Genomic DNA, 19,412 nt, shown 5'->3' on the forward strand with positions numbered 1-19,412 from the left:
ACTCCCATTGCCTGCAAGTCGGTGAGGGTGGGGGTGAGTGAGCGATGGCGGGAGGTGGGTGGAGCCTCAGAGAAGGGGCGGGGCAAGGGTGTTCGGTTTTGTTCGGTCGGAAAGGTGGCAACCCTAAGCTGGGCCTATGTCCATGGAGGGGGTGGCTGGCCCCAGGTTACACGGCATGGGGGCGTTGTGTGTGTGTGTGTGGGGGGCGGTCCCTGAGCCCTGGGCGGTGGGGGGAGCAGCTGCAGCTCTGCCAGGAGGCTGTGCTGGTGAGTGAGTCAGCACTTGGGCCCAGCTGCTGGGCCCAGAGACCTGCTGGGGAGGGGGGGGTGAACCAGCCTCTCTGGGCCCCACAGCCTGGGGGGGACACTGAGAGGAGAGAGGCTGTGAGTATTGGGGGGGGAGGGGCACTCCTCCACTGAGCCCCTGAGCGGGGCGCGCTGGGAAATGGAGTCTTCCTCTGCAGGCCCAGGCTGCGGCCCGCTCGGGTGGAGAACTACCACTCCCACAGTGCCCCGCGCGGGAGGGGCGGGGCCGGAGCGAGGCGCGCGGGCAGGGGGCGGGGCCGCCGGGGGGTTGTCCTCGTCGCGGGCGGCGCGCGCACAGCAGCTGGGTGTGCAGCCGCCGCCGGAGCCGCAGGACCCGCCTCAGCCGGAGCTGCCCCGCCGCCGCCGCGCGCTCAGGGAGCCGCCGCCGCCTCCTCCTCTCCCTCCGCTTCGCCCGCGAGCCGAGCCCAGCCCCGCTCCGACCCGCCCCGCCGGGAAGATGGTGGACCGCGAGCAGCTGGTGCAGAAAGCCCGGCTGGCCGAGCAAGCCGAGCGCTACGATGACATGGCGGCCGCCATGAAGAACGTGAGTCCTGCCTCCCCTCCCCCGCTGGGCGCTCGCCCCGGGGCCCAGCCCCCGCCTTTCCCGGGGGGGGGGGGGTCCTGCGGCCGGTCTCCCCCCGAGCTGGCGCTGAGCGAGCCTCAGGCCCCCCCTAGAGCTGGGCGTGGGGCGTGGTTGGGGGGGTCCCCCCCATAGCTAACGGGGTTACCCCGTCACATGCCGTGTGCCCCCTTTTCGCTCTTCCCTGCGAGCCCCCCACCCCCTTCCTGGGCGGGGCTCCCCGGCTATTGTCCCTTTACCCCGTCCCGGGGGCGGGGGGGGGCGCTTTCCCTCCCTGTCTGTTTTTGGGGTTCGATTCATTGGGCCTGGGGGGCATTGCCCCCCTCTGGGGTGGGGGTGTCATGGGGAAGCACAGAGGGGACACGCGCAGGAGAGGGGAAACCTCCACGTATTGCTTCTCTGTGGGTGACTTGTGGCCGAGCTATTCCATGCCATGTGTTTGGACGGGGGCTTGAGGGGGGGTGAGTTAGTACCGGCTTCCCCAAAGGGGTCTAAAGAGCACTGGCGCTGTCGAGATGCAGTTACTTTTTCCCCTTCCTCGCCCTCCCTTGTATCTGGGCGGTGCCGCTCCCTGCCAGCTTTTCCCATTAACTCAGCTCGTCTGTGCCCCCCCTACACACATCCTCCATCATCCTCTGCCGCCTCCCGTAAACTGCTTCTCCTGACAGGTCTCAGGGAGCCTTCTTCTGGAACCTGAGATCTTTGGATTGTACCTATAAAACCTCATCTTAGAGATTTACATGCATGTTGTCTCTAGCACCTGATCTCACTGTATCGTTTAAATTGCTTTCTTAGAGGTCACCGTGCTGCTCAGGGGAATTCATAATTGTGTGTGTCATTTATATAAAATCACATTGAGGGATTTTTATGCATGTCTTTCACTATAGCTATTAAACACCTCCCAGTTTCTCTAATGCATCCCTTTTTCATGTCTTCTGTCTGTATTGTCCTGTATTTGGGAAGAGCATATACATGTCTTTTCAATGATCTAAGTTTGTTTATTTTTTATTGTGTTTGTTTCAAGATTTATGGATTTAGCCTTATTTTCATTTTACACTCTTAAAATAAAGACACTGCATTTATCAGACTGATCTAATTTGTGATACTTAATGTTCCTTATTAATAAATGCAGACATCATTTGGAAATCAATAAGTAAGAAATCACTCTGATCTGATCTTGCAAACAAAGCAATCGTGGGAGGCAGTATCAAGTCATTCCAGAAGATTCTGCATTTGTCATATTGCAGAGAGGCTAGACTGGGTGGAGGGAGGGAGGGGTTGCTTTAAAGGGGAAAACTGTTCTTTATATTTGCCTTGTTAGTCAGGTCTGAGCCTTTAAGAGAAGCTGGGGTGTCCTCCCTTGCTGAAGAAAAGTGAATGCTGATCTTGGAATGTCGCAGTCTATCTAGGATGCAGCTCTCTGTGCCTATATTGCACCATTTTGTCAATAATCTTGCATTTTTCGAACAGACAGAACTGTCAAAACCTGACTGAGAATGGGGAAGGAAGAGGTATATCAAATGAAATATGGAAAAATCAGAATAAGATATTAGCTTAACAGTACTCAGTGATTCTAATATCTGATGTTCCTCTCTACTGCAGTATGAATTTTATACAGGTGTGTGTCTATACTGATCGCTTCAGTTATCAGTTTAAGGCAGCGGCTTGCTAGGAGTGCAAGTATTACACCTTATTTTATATGGGTAATGTATCTATTACTATGGCAAAGCAGAATGTAATGTGGCTGAGGACATAAGCCTTATTGCAGTATTTCCATTCCTGCAAAAACTTGACTTGCACTCTTACACCAGTTCTAGATTTAAAAGAAAAATTCTCATGTAATCAAGGAGAGGGTTAATCTTTTATTGGCCATCACTGAAACAGCAATCTGGGATAATGCTGCATCTCCAGTTGATGCAGTTCAGCCATTAGAAGCTGATTCACACTGAGACTGTTGTGCTAAAGCCTCTTACCTTCAGCAATCAAAAAGAAGAGCTTTGTTCTTACAATACTTGTAAAATATCGCTTACATTTGAACTTCATTCCGTCAGTGGACTTGTCACATTTAGTTATGGCTGATATTTGTCCCATCCTATCCCCCAACTCCAATAGTGCAGGAGGCTTGTGACCTCACACTCATTTCCGTAGCAACACACATTGATGTGTCTCTCAATGAAAGAAGCTGTGATGCACCCAGGTGGTAGCAAAGAGGATGCCAATTGCATATATTCAAGGTAATGCTGAAATGTAATAGTACAGTGATCCAACTGGATTGATAGTCCCCTCAGAAAACTACTATTAGGTCTTTCTCAGTTGTCCTTCCACAATTGGTGCCTACCACTTCCTGACAGGCACATAACGAGCCTTATTACATCAAAATTTCATATTTGCTTCCTGTTGTACAAAGCAGTTTTTATGATAAAACGTTAAATATTTGGGGTGGCTGTTCTGTTAATAGAAACTCTTAAGTAGAGAGCAATAGCTAATAGTGAACAATAGATACTTGAAGTATAATTGCCTTTTTAAATGACAATTCAAAAATTTAATTATCAGTAACTTAGTGACTGATTCTATGTGATGCAGCTTCCAGTTACCTAATTAAATGAGCCCAACACATCCTTTTGGGAGATCTTAAATGCAGCCTTTCTATTAAGGGGTTCAGAATCAGTTTGGTACAGTAGAATCCTTCTGATTAAATCACTCACTGGGTAACCCATCATTGCAAGGAGAATGTACTCTTGAAGCCTTCTGAAAAAGCTTAAAAAGAAAAATGTACTGAATGAAAATGCAGTCATCTTATTATTCAGTGTTTTAACACTTGACTTTCTAGTAGGAACCATCTTTATTAAAAGCAGGATTTTTAACTTGCTAGAACCACTTAACCCATTGATGCACTTAGACAGGGCATATGCAAACAGAACTTGTTAGTGATTCTGTTTAAGCAGGTTAGTATTAGGACTAGTCTACACTACCCGCCCGGATCGGCGAGTAGAAATCGATCTCTTGGGGAATCGATTTAGCGCGTCTCATCCAGACGGATAAATCGATCCCCGAATCGACGCGCGTACTCCCACCTCTTCAGGAGGAGTAAGTGCTGTTGACGGGGGAGCCGCGGCGGTCGATTTGCCGCCGTCCTCCCAGCGGGGTAAGTCGAATAGGATACATCGAATTCAGCTACGCTATTCCTGTAGCTGAATTTGTGTATCTTAAATCGATTTCCCCCCTCCCCCCCATGTAGACCTAGCCTAATGAGTTCAAAGACTAAACAGTAAGGCTTGAGATGTCCCACTAAAGTGGAGTATACTGTGTTGCATTTGCCATGGAGGATCAGGATACAATTATATTCTTATAAGGCTCTTGATTGGTCTCTCTCTGTATAGTCTCTGTATTCTTCTAACTATTCAGTCAGTCATAATGTCAACTCGTAGCTTGATTTCTAAAAAGCCAGCTAGAGAAGGTTGGAGGTTCTCCCTGAGTAGGCTACTAAGGGCAGGTCTTCACTACGGGGGGGGGGGGGGTCGATTTAAGATACACAAATTCAGCTACGCGAATAGCGTAGCTGAATTCGACCTATCGGAGCCAACTTACCCTGCTGCGAGGACGGCGGCAAAATCGACCTCTGTGGCTCCCCGTCGACGGCGCTTACTCCCACCTCCGCTGGTGGAGTAAGAACGTCGATTCGGGGATCGATTATCGCGTCTCGTCGGGACGCGACAAAATTAGATCCCCGAGAGATCGATTTCTACCCGCCGATTCAGGCGGGTAGCGTAGACCTAGCCTAAGAGTCTGAACAGAACATCAGTACGGGCACTTAGGAACCCTGTCAGTGCCTTAAGTGGAAGTGAGCTGTTTTTTGCTCTGAATTGGGTCTCTAGGAGGCTAACGTAACTTAGCTTAAAGCTGCTTATGCCACGAGAGAGAAATCAATACCCATTAGCTGTAATGGAATGGTGATGCCTTTGCAGGCTTTTCAGAGGTGGAGTCCTTCCAACCATCCAAGTCATGTGATGCTTGGGGAATTGTTTCCCCCTTTGGGGGGGCACTTCTATACTATAGTTTTCAGCCTTATCATTCCACCTGTCCTGCCAGACGGGAGTGACTTTCAGTGAACACTGACTATCTGTAAGAAACTCACTTTTGAAGGGCAGTTTTTGGAAGCATTTTAAGGCTTCAGGTCTTTGTATTCTTCAGTGTTCTGTGAGCAATGTTTTTATATTTACATTTATGCAGCATGTAACAAGAGCAGTCCAAACGATCTCCCTGGTTGTGTCTAGCTTCAGTCACATCTTGTCTCCTATAAAAATTTGTAATCTCCAAGGAAATTCAATTATGCCATTTTAATACTGAATCACCTTCATATTTGCTACATTTGAGAGAAATTTACCAGTCTTCACTTAACTAAATTAACAAATCCAGCAGTAGACTTTTCGGGGATGGAAAGTTCAGAGAAACTAATAAATCCTATATGATTGTTTCTCTCAAAGCGGGTGTCCAAAATATTATTGTTAGAGGAAATATTAAGCTGTGTCTAAACCCACACACACGTGTTGATAGAATGGATTTAGGTGTGGCTTTAAAAGTTTTCAACAAATGTCTCTTGTTGGCTGTCTCCCTGGTTACTTGATTCCGGGCATCTAAATGTCTGTATTACATAATAGTATTAGGCTCTAGTGTGATAGACTAGGAGTAATCTATAGTGGTATAACTGTACATAGTGTTATACAAGTAGATAAATATCAGATTACTGCTGCTTGGAGTTTACAATCTCTACTGGATCAAGAACATAACACTAGTAGGCCACAGTGAGTGGGGAGGACATCAGTAAACACGAAGTACAAAATGTTCTTGGGGGAGGGGTTTGTACCTATTTCGGCTGTACTCAGTTTGAGTGAATAATTTGCAAGTTTCTCATTGGTCCTGAAAAGCTCAAATTTTAATTATGTAACAAATGTTTGGCTTATTGGAAGGCCTCAGGGAAGAGCAAAAATACTAGAAAGGGATATGGAAGAGTGGTTGACTAATATTATAGAGGCTGTTCCAGTCTTAACTGTCAACATGGAAAAAACCATACTAAGTGCAGAATGACTAGGCAGGAGTGACTTGGTAGGCATAGGGAAGGAGAAAACTAGAGCAAATATGTGATCCGGAATGGAGCTGTGCAGAACCTGGACTGTGAAGATGACTAATTCTTAAATCTTTTTGGCTTCCCCAAACTCAAGGGAAGTGAGAGAGTGCGGGAGGTGATTTTAACCACATTGTGGAGGGGAGCACAATGAGAAGTAGGATATTCACAGGGGAAGTGGCTGCAGAGGATCAAACAGGAGGTCAAATTGGAAATGTTCCTGGTATCAGGACAGAGTACCATCTACTGATGTATACTGAAGTAGTAAGATTGTAAAGCATAGGCACTAAGGGCAGAATCAAGGTTAGCGTATAGCAGACAGCAGGTAGTCTTAGTATGACTTCTAGGGAAATCTAGACCATATGGTTGTGTAGCTAAAGTCTTAAATGTGAAAGAGCCAAAGCTGTTTGCATAGGCACAAGGGGCATAGTTAAAGTTCTATGTATTACAACTCTTCCCTGTAACCTTAGCGCCTGTTAACGTGTGCTAGTCTGTTAGGATTTCGTGACTACCATTGATCTTTTTTATACACGTGGTATCCACAGCATTCATTGTGGCTAGCTCACCGGTGAGTGAACTCATGTTACTAAGGACCCTCATTGAAGTTCTCTGAATTCTGCAGCTGCAAAAATCCTTTTGTGGCTCTTTTTGCTGAGGCGATACAGGTGTTGGCCATCTTGGTTCCTGTCCCCCACAAGAAGGGGTCTTTCAGCGGGCATGCATCATAACTGAGCGAGGTGGCTATGAGCCCTAGGGCGGGGCTTCCAAATAGTTAGGCTCAGAAGCTCAGTATCTTGTCAGAAGCCTGATATGCCAGCACTCCACTCCCTGTAAATTGTAAGCTTCTCTTAAGGTTTAACTCTTATGCAGCTGTCTCTTTTTTCTCTGAACCCCTTTGAATTTCTGGTCCCATCTTTTCCTGCTGTTGCCTTGCATGATTTCAGTGCAGCCACGAAAGGGGTCATGGTACACTGACCTCAAATGCTATGGTATGGCAAAGCTACCAAATTCTTTATGGAACACCAGTATTGGATGCTGTGGCAAATTGGGCAGCAGCCTGAACTGTGTGGGGCATAATTTTACTGGCTGAACTAGCTAAAAATGAAGAAAAATCAGTTTCTGAATGTTTGGCTACCTATTTTTGCAGCTGCAGGAATTGAGAGAGACAGCGGTGGAATCTGCGTGTGGAAAGCTATGCCGTAATTGTAGCCTCTTTCACTTCCTGATTTTTGTGCACTTACATTTGTAATACTAATGGTAGACTGACAAAAAAAAAAAATTCTGTATCTAGAAGGGATCTGCTAATTTATCATGTAATTCCCTCAAGCTGTAGGCAATAACACTCATGTAGGTACTTGGTATTGCTCAGACAGTTGGAATAAGTTGTAATCTGGAAAACACAGGTGGCGCAACACTCAAACTCTCTAACCCAACTAAGGAAGTATTTGTTTGCTTTATTGAAGACTTACAAAAAGAAACAAGGTAACCTAATAGAGCCACAGACCATCCTCCTGTCAGAGGGTTAGTCTATATTTTTATAACATTAAAATAGGTAAATACAACCCAGGGGTTAGTGGTGATCTTCTCTGTGCCCAGTCCACAGATGATGCAGTTGTGTTAAAAGTCTCTGCTTGAAAGCCTGGCCCATAGCTCAGGGAGAGACAGACTGTTAGCTTTGGAGTCCTTGGGTCTACCAAGATGTTTGCCTTAGCAAACATGGCTACTCTATTGCATATCTGCCTTAAGTACTTTGTTCAAAGCGGTGTACTGAGTGGCTAGTTGATACTTTGGTTTTGCCCATGTTCAAATCCTTTTCTAGGTGTACTAAAGGTTGGTGATGCCACACCCACAGCTCCTTTCACAGAATAGGTAACCACACACCACTTTGTAAATCAAATGGGAGCAGGAAATCTCTCTACATAAAAATACAAGATCTAAAACTGGCCATCATCTTCAGCAGCCAAAGCCTGGAGTCTTCTCCACTTGCTTCCTCCCAGCAGAACTCCCCTGACTTTAGTTCTTTAATATGTACATCTTGGGAAAACCTACAGATTTATTTGCAAGACAGAAGAAACGCACTGGATTTGCTTTTGAAGTATATACCTGGCTGCCATACTCAGCAGCACTTCAGGACAAGTAGCTCCGCTAACAGTAATATAAAACAATGAGTGGTTATAAGGTGCATAGGTTTTTTTGAATCTGAATAACATTGTAACCTAGCAAGGCAGGGCTAGATGTAGACAGTGTCTCCTTAGATAAAGGAGATTCCGCAGGTAGTCAGGCGCTGTTGGTGGTGACTGGGTGCAAGAGTGAGGAGGCTCTGTCAAGGTGAGTGTAGCATTACTCTTGGGACTTGCTGGAGCAAATCACCCTGCCAGTTAAGGATGGCTGGTTTACAAGAGCTGGAGACTCTTGCAGATCACTGCAAAAAGCTTCACTGTGACCTGCATATAAAATCCGTACTTGGTGTATGGACCCTGTAAAGGTGTGGAGGTCACCCCAATATACCCCCTGCAGTCAGGTGCAGGCCGCAGGTGATCCCTGCCTCTTGTTTATACCCAGGTGAAAGAAAACAGTCCAAGTAGGCTTTCCAGTATTAAAGTGCCTTCTTTAGAAGGTTGTGCCTCCATTAATGGAAAATGACAACACAACAACCAAAAGCTTTACTCAGTTGCTCCAATGACAACACACCACCCTTGAGTACCCCTAGGCTAGATTCCCTTCCTGGAGCTTGGGTTTCTGCTAGGCATTCAGCCACATGCCAGTCTTCCCCTTCTTCCCCCCCGCCCCCCCATGGTGTGTTTTTTGCTGAGCAACTCCCTAGTAGCTCCTCAGGGGGTCCCACACCCACTTCATTCTCCTGGACTGCTTTGGTCCCTTGCCTTGGGAGCACCTTCTCTCTGGACCTGTTGCTCTGTTCTCCAGGGAGACACCATGGGGAGCAGCTTCCTAACCAGCTGCCCTGAGGAAGAACCTTTCTGCTCTGGGTCTAGACTGAGTTCTCATAAGCCTTCATTAGGTAAGGAGCACCTAGGCCTAATAAACTGCTGCCCAACTGGTTAGGCAATTAACTATCCATAGGTGGATCTGAGCTGGCTCATTCTCCTTAGAGCCTGTCACAGGTCAGTTGAATGCTGCGCTTCCCTCCCCTCCCTACCCATCAGACCCTTTTTGTCCTTGCCGTAGTCTTGACTGGCATACTGGTGACACATCGGTCATTCCTCCCAAACAGCGAAGTTACAGCAGAGGCTGCTAAATGCAATTCAAAGAAAAATCTTCTGTCAAACACTCAGTCCCACAAACAGCTATAGAAACAGCAATCTAAATTGATCCCAGAATTCCTTATGCAACCGTAACACCCTACTTCCACACAGACCAGTAAACCGAAAACTCCCTGCAAATGGACCACTAAAGCACATCCTTTTGAGTCTTCATGCTATCTTGAAACATGCATTATTTGACACCTTTGCTGCTGTTGGTTTGTCCTATCTGGCTTAAACTGAGGACTCCATTTTGCCCCATGGCTTTTGGCCAAACTGGTTTCACTAGCCACAAACAGGCACTGTGAATAATTTCTCTTGTAGGCATCATCAAAGTTGAGGGGGGAGGCATTGAGGTTAAAGTCCAGTGTCCCGCTGAGAGACCTAATGTACACCACGCTCAGTGCAGGAAGGTTGCTAGCATGTTATTGTCTGTGGATCCTGCTTGTGGTAGGGCTTAGGTGGTGTCCGGCGGGATAAGGGAAGGCATCCAGTTTATCTTGGGCTCAGCTGCTGGGACTAGGAATTTTTCTCTTAGGCTTCTGGCTCCCCAGTTGTTGCCTCTCTTTGGCGAAGACGCGTGTCTCTCCTGCTGCTGGCTGGGGGTTTTCCATGCTGCAAAGTTGCCCTCCTGCACTGTGAGTACCCTAGCAAGTCAGACTGTAAGCAGATGTGCTTTGCTTTCACCTCAGAGGCGATAAACAGCATAATTTCCCTTAGCTATAAGGTACCACACAGCTCTTTCTAAGCAAGCATATTTATTCTTCAGGTGAAAGCATTACAGAGAGAACCTAGTAAAACAATAAAGAACTTACATGTGTGCTAATAAGCTTATCAGAAATCATGCCCACAAGGGCTCTGGTAGGAGTCAGTCCTTCAACCCCACATAGGGGATTTTCCTCTTGTTACAAGTTCATAACACCTTTCGCTCAGAACAGAAACCCATTGTGAATCAGTCCCTCCTTTATACAGTTTGGGCCTTCAACCTTGGGTCCCTGGGAACATGTAATCAGCACACAATGGATTTCTCCTCAAGCACAGCTTCAAAAGGTTGGCTCTGGAGGTGGGAATTTGCATTCACCTCCAAGTATGTCCTAGGAAACCCACTCATGTTCATTCTTATCTGGCACATGGGGTCCCAGAATTTAACATTTAATCATGTCTCCTCCTAGAGATGTTGCATACAATGACAATAATACACAAACATTTGCATTTTTCATACTAGGTCACACTAGGGGGAATCTCACAGCTTTCCCTGTCTTTCTGCTTTGCTTCTCTTCAGAATACTCCTTTACCTGGACTTTCATGTCTCTTCCTCCCTACCCATGCATTTTTTTGGAGGTCTTCAGATCCCTACTCTCTAATGCCACTCAAAACTTTCCTAGATGCAGAAGAGTGAAAATGGTTCAATTCTGGTCAGTGTCACCACTGCTGTTAGTGCAGACTAACAGCATTTTTGAAACAAACAAAAAAAGCAATATTGCGGGGGTCTTCTGTTTAGTCATTTGTAATTCTCACAATTTATCCCCTCAGAATACGTAAAAAAAAACACATTCTGCTGCTATTTGGTGCACTGGATAGAAGAGTGGAGAGACTCCTTACTCTGTCACTTCAAGAAAAAAATCTAGGAGCAGTAGAGTGAAATGAATTAGATGGCTCAACTTTAGGGCTGTTTTGTTGGGAAGCTGTGAAACTGACCAAGGTCATGCTTGTTTCAAGCTGCTGCTGCTCTCCAACTCATGCGCCGGAGGTCTGTTACTTGCTATGGACAAAAGGTTTTCAAGATCTGATATTTTATTGTGCCACTTTATCCAAGGACTTGATGTGCTTCATAAAGCACAAACAAATTCTCTCAAGGCAATACAACCACTTCAGAGAGTGAACAGGCACAGGAAGGAGTTGGCGGCAATCAATGTAAACCAATATCTGAGAAAATGCAGTGCAAAATTTCAAACAAACGAGAACTTTCTCCAGCTTGAGCATAAACCCAGTCAGCTACTGGTAGCCAGAAGCTGGCATTCTGATTTTCATTTGTGGTTCTTAAATCAAGGTCTGATATAGTGAGACACCTCATCACTGCTGTCTCACCTTTCAATAAGTGCTGATGTTGGCTCCAAACAAGGAATATACTTCCGTAAAGATTATGGGGAAATGCCTAAAACTATCAGTTTGGTTTTTAAACTTGGTATCTTAATGATTCTCTGCTTACCTAAATCAGGCAGCATTCCTTGTTGAGTTTACTTGGGGTTTGGATAGAACAGGTAGTATTCTCAAGTGTAAAGTACTCAGATTTTCACACTGAGGACCTACTTCCTCTTAATCTTTGTATCTGTTAGTTACTGTTAGCTTCCTGTTTTGGTCATCTCATCATATGGTTGTGCTCTTGATTTCTAGTCTTTAGCTTTAATAAGTGTCAGGGATGAACATTTAAAGGCATCTGTACAACTGGGCTTCAGCAGGTGGAATGAGGCTCCCTGGGCTGTCACGTCATCCGAAGTAAGGCTATTGGTTGTGGTCAAGAGTTCAGAACAAAGAAAGCTACCCTCTTCTGCATGCAGCTCTCTTCAGAAGAAGGCCAGCTGAGCAAGCCTCTGCGAAGATTGACGAATTAGGCTTGCTGTAGCCAGTGGAGTTATAAGGGTTTTTAATTTATACTACTTTAAGCATGTTCAGTTCCTTTTACAAGCAGCATCATACTAATTAAAATGTGCCATGATTCTTCCTCTGTTGCTAAAACTGATTAGTATGATACTAGTCAGACTTTTTCCCATGTGCCATAATAACAAGCCTTAGATCTCATTCACCTCTGAATGGGTCATTGAAGAGCAGCTGACATACTAAATTTCCTTGGTTATTCTGTCTCACACAATTTAAAAAAAGTATTGTGGTGTTAGCATGAGCGTGCTTGAGTTTCTTGGTTTGACATTTTGAGTTGTTAGTGTACCCTTGATACTTTCTGAAAGCACCATCAAGGGTTCAGCAATTATACCATACTTTGCTGGCTCACACGAACTTGAGATGGCCTGTTCTTTGGATCTTAATGTTGTTCCAAGTATTTCATTCCAGTCAATATGAAATGTTGTTTCCTTTGACACTTAGATTCTCTCCCTGACTTCCTCTTCTCTCGTCTCTTCCGCCCCCCCCCCCCCCCCCCCCCCCCCCCCGGAGAAGGTTGTGAAAGCTTTTGTACCAGACAGTGTATTGGAAATGTAATGTAAAATATTTTGTTTTAGAGATTCCAAACAAAACACCTATAAACCAATGTGAGGTTGTTGACTAAGTGTTTAATCTCTTGCTTGATTCTGGTGAGCACAAGTTTTACATCTCTTGTGGCAGCCAGGGTCCCTAACTGAGCTACATTGCTTTTAGCTGATGGCCGTCTTGCCAAAAAGGGAAGGAACCCAATGTAAGACTTGTTAACATTAGAGGGGACAAACTCCTGTGTGTAATGCATAACTTGATGTGATGCTTAAAGACCATTGAAATTAAGAATGGCATTTCTGCTTTACCTCTGCTTTTGTTATGGTTTCAGGGTGTTTTGAACCCGATGGTCACATCTTTCCAGAGTCAGTCTTAACATAGGTGTGGACCTTTAGGTCATCTGTTCTGTGGTCACCAGGCTTTGGCCCGTCTCTTTGCCAGAATCTTAGCATTCAGTTTTGTGTGTAAAAAAAAAAAAAAAAAAAAAAAAAAAAAAAAATTTTTACTGGAAACCCTTTCTCTCTTGTCTTGAAAGAGACTGAAGCTGGTCACCTTTGTCTCCAAGAACTGTCCTCAGTGGCTACTCACATATCCAAAAAACACTATCCATTTACTTTGGCTTGTTTGGATAAGCCAGGGTTCTGAGGAGACTCTTTAAATAGGATTTTTACGTTTTGCTTAAATAAATTTTTTGGTCCTTTTTCAAGGGAGAGTTGGGTGGCCTGAAGAACACTACTACAGAATCTCTGGTCCACCCCATTCCCCTTCCTGTTTGCACACGCATGCCTCTGCCACCTTTTCAGCTTCCACTTTGCTGCTGTTAATATTGACTGCTATGTTACACATGCTCTTCCCCAGGCTTTATATGACCTCCTCTCCGTGCTCTGAACAGTGAATGAATGCCCAGCGCGTGGGATGGATGAATTTCACAAATCTGCGTTTGGGACACAAGCCAGCTGAAAAACAGTTAGTTGCATATTCACTTATCAGGGAGTGCCTACAATGTACTGGCTTATTCTTGCTGAAGAAATTCAGTCTCAACTTCTTTCCAGTCCAAAACAAACTTTATTACACTAATTAGCATTCACCACCCTCGCGGTTTCTGTATTCCCTTCCTGGATGGTAAGTGTACTCAATAGTATGCAGAATTGTTAATTGTATCAAATGACTTCTTAAACAATAACTCAGTATAAATGTGTAGAAGCAACAAGAGTGGTCTTAACGTGGCAGTCTCAACTGCTGCTTGACGTTAGTAAAAAGTCTTAAAGGTAAAAAGGTTTCTTTTGGGGGGGGAAACTGGAGAACTATCCACAAGTAGGGATTTCACTGAATGTCTCCAGGGTTACTACTACCCCACAACTGCATACTGAGTCATTGCATGTACTTGGACTGAGCCGATGTCATCACTGAAGTGCTTGAATGGGAAGTCTGTGTTGGGGTGGAGTTGAGGCAGAAAGTCAGTTGGTTTGTCAATGTTCTGTGGCTCTTTGAGGCTTTTAAAAATGTAGACTGTGCCGTTCTTTTCATGATGTTTCACTTGTCTTTGCAACCTCCCATAACACTTAAGTACCACTGTCTTTTACTGGATGGTATGGTGGAGTTGCCTTAATGTATGTGGCAGCGTTACCTTGTAGTAGCTGTAGTATTCGGGCCTATGCCCCGATGGCTACAAGTATGGAAGCTTAATGGGGTACCACTTCTAAGATTCCTTGTGCTCTTTGCGTGAGAGAGGCTCACTAGATATTTTTGATACAGTTGCCAGTACATACAAGGATATTTCATGTGAATAGCAAAGCATCCAATCCTGAGACTAATCTTCTATTTTATTCACTTTTTCTGAATCCTTCAGACGGTTTAAAAAAAAAAAAAAAAATCCCTGCCAACTTTTAGCTATTCAGCTGTTAATCCTTCTGAGGGTTACAGTTCACAACATATTAAAACTATCTCCTATGAATTGCAACTCACAATGTCTCATTAACCAGAGAACCCAACTCTTGACTTCTGAACAGTGAGAACATGCCGCTTGTATGTCCAATTAGCATATACTGGCTCTAAACTCGCTACCTGCTGTCACAAGTGGTGCAAGACTGCTTCAAGGCTGGAAATACGACAATGACATTATGCAGCTGAAGGCATGGTATTGACAACATGGCTAGAGAGAAACTCCTCTGAACAGCTGACTGCAGAGGCAGCTGCAGTGATACAGAAGAAAATTGCCAGAGTGAGGAGGCAGAGACAGCAAGCAGGGATGTGGTTAAACTTCCAGGTGTTATGCCACACTTACTTCTGGATCCATAAATGTGCGCAGCCAGTTGTTTGCCAAAAACAAGAGTGTTTTTAAATATTCTCTCTATGTAGTGAGAGACCTGGGACAGTATTAAACCAAAATATTTATGAATAGTGTAGTGGTTGTACAATTTCTCATTGTAGGTCACTTAAGAATGGCAGCTACAGTGCCTGGCTAGAAGAGAAACTCGTGTTAAGGAGACATGAAGTAAATACAGTTGTTTTAATGTGAGTGCCTCATGGGTTATGTTTAGGACTTCTGATTTTAGTTTTAACCAATAGAACGCCATGATATTAAAAAAAAAATGAAATTGGTATTTATCCAATAAACCCCAGTAATGTTTGCTTGTATTTAAGGGGCTTGTCTACATGGAGCAGTAATGTGGACTGGGATGTGATATCTAAAGCACGCTAACACATGTATTAATTGGCCTTTGTAGACCTGCTCCTGCACACTAATTGTTCCCTTGTATGCTTTAATGCAGTGCTGTTTGAACAGAGAGTCTCAAACCCTGTTTTTGGTTTTGTTTGTTTTGTTTTTTGGGGTTTTTTTGGACCTCTACATAAAACTCAATTACTAAAAAAATAAACCAGTTAAGAAACCCCAAAAAACAGAAGCTTGTGTTACGTTCTCTCCTCCCTCAGGTGTTTATCTGCTATGTATTTTGAATGCAGAACTTTAGTAGTACAAAAATCCTCTACTTGCCTGTAACCCCACACTAATTTCTTTTGCCTTCATGGTTGTGTATCATGACTGAACTTCACCAAAGCACCTGACACACAGCCATTTTGCATGGAAGTATTTCTTTGATTTGGCTGTTAGTAGGCCACAGCAAGTCTCTAGAAATCCAAACTGCTTGGTTAGTTGTCAGTGGTTAATCGCACTAGTAGATGCTTCACCATTTGGAGAATAGTGGTTCTGGAGTACCTGGAAGTGCTTTTATGAATTATCAGTAGTTGATGGGTAATTTTGGAACAGCTACAATAGTGCTGTATGTTTGAACATGGGCATGGAAACTTTAAGTAGACCACACCACTAGACTGGGCTAACACTTAGCTCTCAGTAGTGGCTGAAAATTCAGGGCCAGATTCTCAACTGGAGTAAAGTAGCATAAGCTGCTGAAGTACTTGTCCATTTGTCAGCGGGAATCTGATCCATAAGGTGAAACCCTGGCTCCATTGAAGTCAGTGGCAAAACTCCCATAGATTTTGGTGGAGCCAGGATTTCACCCTGTGGAAGTCAATTGCAAAACTCCCTGACTTTAGTGGAGCCAGGTTTTCATCTAATTTTTAAAGGGTCTGTCATGTTGGTGATGAGCAGAGAGTATCAGATCTTTGAGGAATGATCTCTTTGGAGTAAAAAAAAATCTTTAGGATACAATTAAGTGGCTACATCAATGAAGGTTTAGCTAACTTGGCTTTTTGTTTAAGCCAGAAGGATCAACTCAAGAACTAATAGAACTAAAAATGCAGACAAAGTAAACTTCTGGCAACATCTGTTCACAGCATTTATGCCATTGCTCTATTAGAGTTTGAAAGCATCTATGCATCTGCAGCACAAGTCTACAAGTTAAAACTCCATTCTTATTTGCCTACTACAATAAAATGTCAATCTAAATTACTGGAATGCTCTTTTTGGTTATCTCTAAATGAAGTTCCTTTTTATGCCCAATTTAAACAGGCAAACTTAGTGTAGACACCAGGAATGTTGGATGTTATGCAGGTTAAGTTAACTACCTCACTAAACTAAGTGCACAGGATGAAAGGTCTCAAAGTTTCACACTACATCTTTCATTGCCAAAAAAAAAATGCACACAAGCAACCCAGGATACCAATGGTGACAAAATATGTGGCAAGCATGGCCCTGGTGATGTGGATATGGATTCTGAACCGCATGCTAGCTCAGTGTTTAACCGAAGTCTGTTGCCTTAGATGTACTGTATTACAGACACACAAGGTGGGTGAAGTAATATCTTATATTGGACCAACTTCTGTTGGTGAAAGACAGGCTTTTCAGCTGCACGGAGCTCTGCATGTGTGTAACTTAAGGAGGACTGTGGCATTGTATACGGAGACCTTAGTGTCCTTGGTGCTGAATTGATGAACTTGGTCACAAGTAACTTGATTTGAACAAGGGACCCAAGGACTCTGTTGTCCAGGCCCATTCTTTTAAGCAGTACAGAAACACGAGAAGGATCTTACTTGGAAGCAAAAGTTCATCTATTCCTCTTTTTGTGTAAAATAAGGCTAACTTGCAGGGAAAAAATGCAGATGTAGATGAATACAGGTATGATATCTAGAAGAATGGTTGTACTCTCCACATGTAGGTGCTGATAAAATGACCACTGGGAGAGTGTACAATCCTGTGCCAAGTAGTGGGCATAGATCAGATATCAGAGGATTGACTTCAAGAGTAAATGAATTCCACTTAAGCACTTCTAAGACATTGAGCATAATGTGTAATCTGTTTGGACCTGTGCTAAGCAGGTTTGTGCCATTCTGATTTGATAGCTGTGACTGGGGTCCCAGGGGAGCCAGCTGAGGTCACTCAGTTAGGGTGAACTGCAAAGAATGGGGCAAACAAGCCCCAAAGCTGGTAGATATTCCAATACTTAGATTTACCAAGCCACCACAAAACAGCTTCTTTATTACCTCACTGGTTGCCCAGAAGCCAACAACACAATTTCCTTAAAGTAACCCAGCCTCAGGCCTTCACCCAGATACCCAAGTCAAGACCAATGAAGATGACTGAAAATCCTTTTCATCATATAAAAGAAAAGGTTCTACCAATCCCAAAGTATCAGACACATTACTTTCCAGGTTAATGAATATTCCAGATCTTGCCCAAATACATGCTTACAGCCAATTATTATTAACTAAACTAACATTTATTAAAAAAGAGAGGATGTTTAAAAGATTAATATACATACAGACATAAGAGTGATTCAGTTCTTGAAGTTCAGGTTCATAGCCCAGATGATGAGCTTTGTAGTTGCAAGGAGTTTTTAGAATTTAGGCCATATGTTATAGTCCAATGACCAATATCTTATTCAAGGTGTTCCAGTTTAACTGGGATCTCAATCTTGCAACTCAAACTTCCCCTGATGAAGCTTAAGCAGATCAGAGATAAAAAGGGTTGGGACCCAAACATCTTTTATACAATTCAGGCCTTCTTTGACGGGTTGGAGTCCCTCAGTGAACAATAAGCCCTCACTTCCTAAGCATCACCTGGTAATTATTCTCACACATTATATTAACATAAGGCAATTGCCTGTTTTTCCCCCATTTGCAGGTGATTTGCTATACACTTCAGAGAGATGAATGCAGTGATTTCCTATGTTTACAGTTCATTTAAATGCTAAGATTTTTTTTTTTTGGATCTCTGAATTAACAGGATACAGCATACAGGGACTGTTTGACTACATCATTGAGCTTTTACCAATCTAAATGTGTTTTTAACATAATCTTCCCATATATTTTTAAGGGTTGAATTTGAGTCCTTCATCCTGCAGAACACTTAACCCTTTCTGGTCATGCGTCACAATAACATTTTACAACCACTCTGCACAGACGTAAATGAATACACTAGGTGTAAGGCAGTGAAGAATCGGGAGTGGGGGTTCTGAGGACTGATTGCATGCTGCTGCAGCCACAACCACAAAAACACTACTGTGTAGGAGCACAATATGAAGTAGGTGGTAGGTGAAGCATACGTTGTTTCTAAGGTGCTCAAAGTGCAAATTACAAAACGGCTCATAGTTACAATTTGTGCCTACTTGCGTCTGGAGTGGATTTTTGCGACTATTTTGTGCCAGACGAGTCTGGGTGGGTGGGTGTATGTGTGTGTAAGAGCAAGAATCGCGATAATGAAACAGATCAGTAAAGGCTGGGTTTAAAAGGGGGCCTGTCCTAATCTGAGCCAAAAACTAACCCACCTCTAAAACTTTTAATCTGAATGCCTTAAACCATAAATCCCCTTCCTTGGAAGGTGGGAGGAACCAGACTAGCACTCACTTTCAGGTAATACCGGATACAATTGGTGCCTTAAATGTTGCTGGTCTCCGCTGTCTGGCATCCTTGCAAGTCGTGATGACAGTGCATGGACTTGTCATGTTCAATAGAGCAGAGGACAAGAATCTAGTTGCTAATGAATAGGAATTGTCAAATGTGTTAAGTGCCATATGTATATTCTGCTGTGTTTAAAGTGCTGAACGAATACTTGCGTTCTCCTGTGAAGGAGAACACCTCATAGGTGTTCAGCTAAGATTAAAAAGCCAAGTGACTTGGCCAAGTCAGGCAGTAAATCAGTGACAGGTCTGTATGGGAGCAAGAATTGCTCTCGTACAGTGGTTTTCAAACAGGTGCCGGAGCTCTCGGCAGGGAGTATGCAAGAAAAATCCTGTAGTAGCGGACAACGCATTTTATTTAGTAAGACTTGGCAATCTAATCATAGGTATATAATGACCTCACATGGGGGTACGCAGTAGAAAAAAATTGAAAACCACTGCTCTAGTGCCATATTCAGTCTACTAAAATTTATCCGATTTTCTTTACACATCTATAGAGCACAGCTGCACTTAAGCAGGGTTATTTCACCTTGATTGCCTCTGTATTACTGTCCTGAAGTGTTAAGAATTCGATTTAATACTTGGTCTCAA

The 19,412-nt window shown here is 43.9% G+C and overlaps 1 protein-coding gene across 1 annotated transcript in view; it reads left to right on the forward strand.

Annotated features, from left to right (window-relative positions):
- The first annotated feature begins 592 nt into the window (after nt 1-592).
- YWHAG (tyrosine 3-monooxygenase/tryptophan 5-monooxygenase activation protein gamma) overlaps nt 593-19,412 on the forward strand; it is a 33,211-nt gene continuing 14,391 nt past the window's right edge. Inside the window, exon 1 of the mRNA XM_054008287.1 lies at nt 593-849. Coding sequence (XP_053864262.1) covers nt 763-849 — 87 coding nt within the window. The 5' untranslated portion in view covers nt 593-762. The remainder of the gene's footprint in view (nt 850-19,412) is intronic.

Source organism: Malaclemys terrapin, chromosome 18 (assembly GCF_027887155.1).
Source record: "Malaclemys terrapin pileata isolate rMalTer1 chromosome 18, rMalTer1.hap1, whole genome shotgun sequence".
In the NCBI taxonomy this organism is placed as follows: Eukaryota; Metazoa; Chordata; order Testudines; family Emydidae; genus Malaclemys; species Malaclemys terrapin.